Source organism: Athene cunicularia, assembly GCF_003259725.1.
Source record: "Athene cunicularia isolate RWA chromosome 1 unlocalized genomic scaffold, athCun1 chr1_part2, whole genome shotgun sequence".
Lineage (NCBI taxonomy): Eukaryota > Metazoa > Chordata > Aves > Strigiformes > Strigidae > Athene > Athene cunicularia.
Window position 1 is genome coordinate 7,807,757 of NW_020799092.1, and position 5,473 is coordinate 7,813,229.

Below are 5,473 nucleotides of genomic sequence, written 5' to 3' on the forward strand. Positions count from 1 at the left end.
AAACAGTAAAAATAAATAATGTTTATCTAAAAGATTTTTTCCTGTACAGAATCTATTTTGTACAAAACATTTATCAACCATTAACTAAATCACTTAACAAATACTTGTGAAGAGAATATATTAAGTATTGCTACATGTATCAAGGGTCTTGTTTTGCTATACTGGCTCCTGACTGCTTATAATGTGCTTGTATTGCAGTGTGTGGGGGTGAACCGGTACCTGTTTGCTGCCTGGGCTTTTGTTTAGGGGTCTCACCCCCTCTATGGGTGAGCCAGGGGAAGAGATCCTCTCAGTTTTGGAGAGTTTTAGCTATTCTTGGATCATCCAGGCCAGTGTGCTTGCAGCACTGTGCTTTCTGGGTATCTGACAGATGTTGTTTTGGGCCATGTGGCACTTCTCTAACAATAGCAGTACCTGGAAACCTGCCCCGAGGTCAGATAATAGTGAGTGGCAAGGGGTGTGGGAAAAGATGGGCAAAGGTCTGAGTCAGTGGTCACCCCCAACATTTTGGAATTTCATTCCTAAACAAATGCAGGGCCCTAATAAAGTGGCAAAGTGCTTAGAAAAAGGGTGTGTTGCCCATCTGACAAAACCCAACAGAACACACAACTTGCTGCAATGTGTTGGGGACTTGCCCATGCATACCGTGCCCTCTTTAATACCATCCACTGCCCTTAAGGGGTAGACATGGCTGCAGAAACTGAAAGTGAACTTACTGATTGAAATGTTGGGGTTTCAACCCCAAGCCCAAATTAAGATTGACATAGGGGTGATTCCCACAGCCCTTCACAAAGGGGGGGTGAGTTTGACTTTAGACTTCCCTCCACGGTGGGGCCGGCCTTGCAGACAGAGCCATTAAGTAAATGAGCCCCAGGTGTCCCACATTAAGTAAGCAAAGGTCAGGTGTCCCCCTTAGGGGATAAAAGCTAGGACTAGTTATTGGAATTTGGGAGTGTCTGTCTGTGAGGTGGATGCACTTTGCAGAGTTTCCTGTTGGGGAAGGGCCTCCTGCCTCCCTGGAACTGGGCCCCAGTCAGGTCTGGCTCTTGTGAATGTGAGCTCTGTAGGTATTTAGTATGTGGCTTCCTTGGTCTTGTGTGTTTGGTTGGTTGACCTTATTGTTTCCCATCCCTTCTATGGGAAATTTTATTTCACCGTTTATTCCACACATTGTTTGTCATGCAATGTTGTTGTTGGGATCATTGGGATTGATGTCAATTATGTATAACCTTATTGAATTGTTTGTACCCCCAGCGATCACCCATGTACTGACTTTTTTGTGTCAAATACAGTCTGGTTATTGGTTCATCTTTATGCTGGCCTAATAATTGGCAAAACAAAATTGGTAATGAAGATGGCCCTGTCTGAAATTCCTGGTTGGGAAGATCCTGTGTATAGTTTGCTGGTCCTTAAACAGATTAAATTTGGGGGACCATGTGAACAGTGGGAGAGGTTGGCAGAGGCTGATCTGCAGGATGTATTAGAAAATATTCAAAAATTCTCCAGTAAGGCACAGGATGATGTAACCTTTGGGAGACAGGGATGGATCCTGTTAACAGCATATAAGAAACAGTACCAGCAGAAAGATCCCTTACTGGCTGAATGTTCCTGTATGCGAGCTCAGATTATGACATTAGAATCTCTCAACAAGATCCTTACTGGTAAACTAGACAGTTCTCAAACTGTACCTGAGAAGGATACAGCACAAGTTGCCCAGTGTAAATGTCGGAAGAGACAGGGACAATGTAGTCATAAGAAGGTTCACTCAGAGTTTATACAGGTGGATGTACACCATAACCCTGATGACTCGGATGATGATATTTGGTACTCTGCAGAGTCTGATGGGGCTGGTGCCTCAGATGACTCTGCAGGTGTGAGACCAGTCATCAGGTGGAAGGTGGAATTTTCTGAGAGCAAGCTACCAGTAAATGGACCTACAATGGAAGATTTCACACAGCAAGAAATCGGTGATATTTTGCACGGTTCAGAGACCAGGAGAGCCCCTGTTTGCTTGGATGGTATGTTTATATGATCAGGGAGTATCAGGGGTTAGCCTGGATCACTTAGACTGCAGAAAGTTTGTAACTCTGAGTTCAGACCCTCTGGTGCAGGAAGCATTTTGAACTAATGATGACAGTACTAATCTTTTGGCTTTAGCCACTGTAGGGTGCGAGGCAAAATACCCCCTAGAGAATTCCTGGCCAGGTTCGGACTGGCCATGGTATACTCTGTGGGATGGTATACAGCAATTGAAGGAAGAAGGAATGAAACTGGCCATTCATGTAGGCCCTGTTGATGTGTTGATGCAACTTCGATTGTCTGTGCCTATGAGAAATGCAATCATTAGAACTGCTCCACTGGCTTACAAGAATGTTCTTGTAACTCTTACTGAGTGAAACAGGAAATCCCATTAGAGATGTATTTGAGAAAATGCATCAGTTGGGTGATCTTTGGAGAATGAACTCCCCAGGAGTGTCAGGGCTATTGAGAATTCCAATGTCAACAGGGCCCCCAGGAGTATACAGGGAACTGAGACACCCGACATGGTAAAAATACCGGACGTCAGCTGTCTCAAGGACAATTGTTTAAAACTTTATTGAAAGATGGCGTACCTCTCTCTAAAATTGATGGTCTTGACACCAGTCAATTATGGAGGCTGTACAAACAGAGAGGGTTAGAGAAACCCTGTAGAAAAGTGCACAATTATCAAGCACACTGGTCAGAAACTCTTCAGCCTACAGCACCCCCCCTGGATCGTCAATGGGATCCCACCTTTGCTCATGGTGGACCCTCTGGGAGCAGTTTGGTTCTTCTGGGGAAGAACCATGAATGGCAGCAGTATTCTGACCTGTACCCCTCAAGAGACAGTAGGTACTGTAATCCATATTAAAATATTGGTCAAGCTTTGGTACATTGGATGCAGGAGGACAGATGACCCCATATGGAGCTACAAATATTCTGGAAAAACTGGTCCTCTCAAATAGTAAAGGCTCTAGTAGATACCAGAGTGAAGGCCTCCTTGATTTATGTAAATCCTAAGAAATTTAAAGGTCAATCTGTGATTATTATGGGACTGGGTTGAAAACAAATTGAAGCAGTACAAACCCAAATTGATATGAAAATTGGAAATCTTCCAAAACAACAGTATACAGTCATGATTGTTCTGATCCCAGAGTATGTAATCTGAATAGATATTATGGAAGGGGCTTACTTTGAATCTTCTTGATGGTCGTTATCTATTTGGGGTAAAGAGTTATATCACCAACCGAGCAGTTTTAGTAGGGAAGATAAAGATGCCTGTGGTTCAGATCCCAAATGCGACCAAGGTAGTAACCATGAAACAGTACAGGATTCCAGGTGGTCATGAAGAAATTTCCCAAACAATCAAAGATTTACTGGCTGCAGGAGTTTTAAAACTGACTACCACAATGTGGAATAGTCCAATGTGGCCTGTCAAAAAGGTTGATGGATCCTGGAGAATGGCTGTGGATTATAGAAAACTGAGCAAGAGCACCCCACCTCTTGTGACAGCTGTACCTGATAGGATCACTTTAATAGAAAGAGTTCAGAGGCATCTTGGCATGTGGTATGCTGTCATTGACCTGGCCAATGCATATTTTATGATTCAAATTGTGGAAGAGCATTGGGATGAATATGCATTTACATGGCAAGGGCGGCAGTACACCTTCACCAGGTTGCCTCAAGGATGGGTGCATAGTCCAACTATTTGCCATAGAATAGTGGCTGAGCTCCTGGATGAGGTACAGCTCCCTTCTCATATGCAAATGATCCACTATATTGATGACATCCTGATTCAGGGAACCAATGAGGGTGAATTACAACAAATGCTTGAAGTGCTGCTAATGCATATGAGGCAGAAAAGCTGAGAGATTTATCCTACTGAAATCCAAGGGCCATGTCAGACAGTTAAATTCCTAGGCATACATTGGAACTGTGGTCATCAAGAACTACTACCTAAAGCTCGGCAAAAGATTCTTGACTTTGCTATACCACGGCATAAGAAGGAGGCGCAGAGATTTATCAGACTATTTGGTTTCTGGAGGCAACATATTCCACATTTAGGACAGATTCTGGCTCCATTATACAAGGCAACTCGCAAAAAGCGTGAATTTGAATGGGGAAATGAGCAGCAGGCTGCCTTTGAATTGGCAAAAGGAGCTATTCAAAGGGCTTTGGTCTTATGGCCCATGCAGGATGGCGAAATAGAATTGAATGTGTCTGTAAATGGGTCATATGCTAATTGGAGCCTCTGGCAGAAATAAGGGAAGAAAAGAGTCCCTTTAGGATTTTGGGGAAGAAAGTTACCAGAGGCAGGGCATAATTACGTGCCCTTTGAGAAACAACTGTTAGCCTGCTCTTAGGCCTTGATAGAAACCGAGCAGCTCACGATAGGCCACGAGGTGGCCCTGCGCCCCACAATCCCTATTATGCAGTGGGTTAAATGCTCCCCGAAGACTCACCGATTAGGGCATGCTCAAGAATCAAGCATTATAAAATGGAAATGGTACATCCAGGACAGAACAAAGGTGGGACCTGGTGGTGTTGCTGCCCTCCATGAGCAAGTAGTGGCTGCCCCCATGAAGGATCAAGAGGTAAAGCCTGATCCTATACTTGAACAGGAATCCCCTGTGCAATGGGGGAAGGTCCTGGATCAGCTGCTACCTCTTGAAAGGGAACATGCATGATTTACAGATGGGTCAGGTAAATATATAGGAGGGAAAAGGTTTTGGAAGGCAGTGGCTTATCATCCTCATTCAGGGAAACTTCTGGAGACTGCAGGAGAAGGGGAAAGTAGCCAATATGCTGAGTTATATGCAGCATAAAGCATGGCTTTAAAACAAGAGGATTTAGGGGAATGTCACCTATACACTAATTCTTGGTCAGTGGCAAATGGATTGGCTACTTGGCTGCCAACATGGGTAGCCAAAGATTGGAAAATTTATTCTAAAATTGTCTGGGGAAAGGCAATATGCAAAGATATTTGGGAACTGGTTCAAAGAACCAAGGTGACTATTCCATGTAGATGCTCATAGCAATATAAATTCACTTGAGCGTCTTTACAGTTCTGTCACTGATAACTGGGCAAAGATTTCCCAAGCCAGGCTGGAGTTCCCTCAGGAAGGGGATCATGAAGGCTTGGCAAAACAGGCAGACCAGAAATGTGGGTATCTTGGGGAAAAGGCCACTTACAAGTGGGCCCAAGAGCGTGGCATAGTTATGTCACTGGATATGACCAAAACTGTAATTGCCCAATGGCCTGTGTGCCAGCATACTCATAAGCGCCCGGTTCCAAATATCATAAAAGGAGAATTGGGAAGAAGGAAATTGCCAGGACAAATCTGGCAGATGGGCTATATCAGCCCTTTATGCCAGGACCGAGGGTGCAAATACATCTGCACTGCAGTTGACACATATTCGGGATACTGGATTGCTTATCCCTGCAGAAAAGCCA

At 44.2% G+C, this 5,473-nt stretch overlaps 1 protein-coding gene across 1 annotated transcript; it reads left to right on the forward strand.

Moving 5' to 3' along the window:
* The first annotated feature begins 1,348 nt into the window (after positions 1 to 1,348).
* Positions 1,349 to 4,706, forward strand: LOC113488304. The gene is given in 3 exon segments (XM_026863402.1): positions 1,349 to 2,018; positions 2,158 to 2,378; positions 3,252 to 4,706. Coding segments are annotated over 3 exon segments (2,346 nt in total).
* The last annotated feature ends 767 nt before the right edge of the window (positions 4,707 to 5,473 follow it).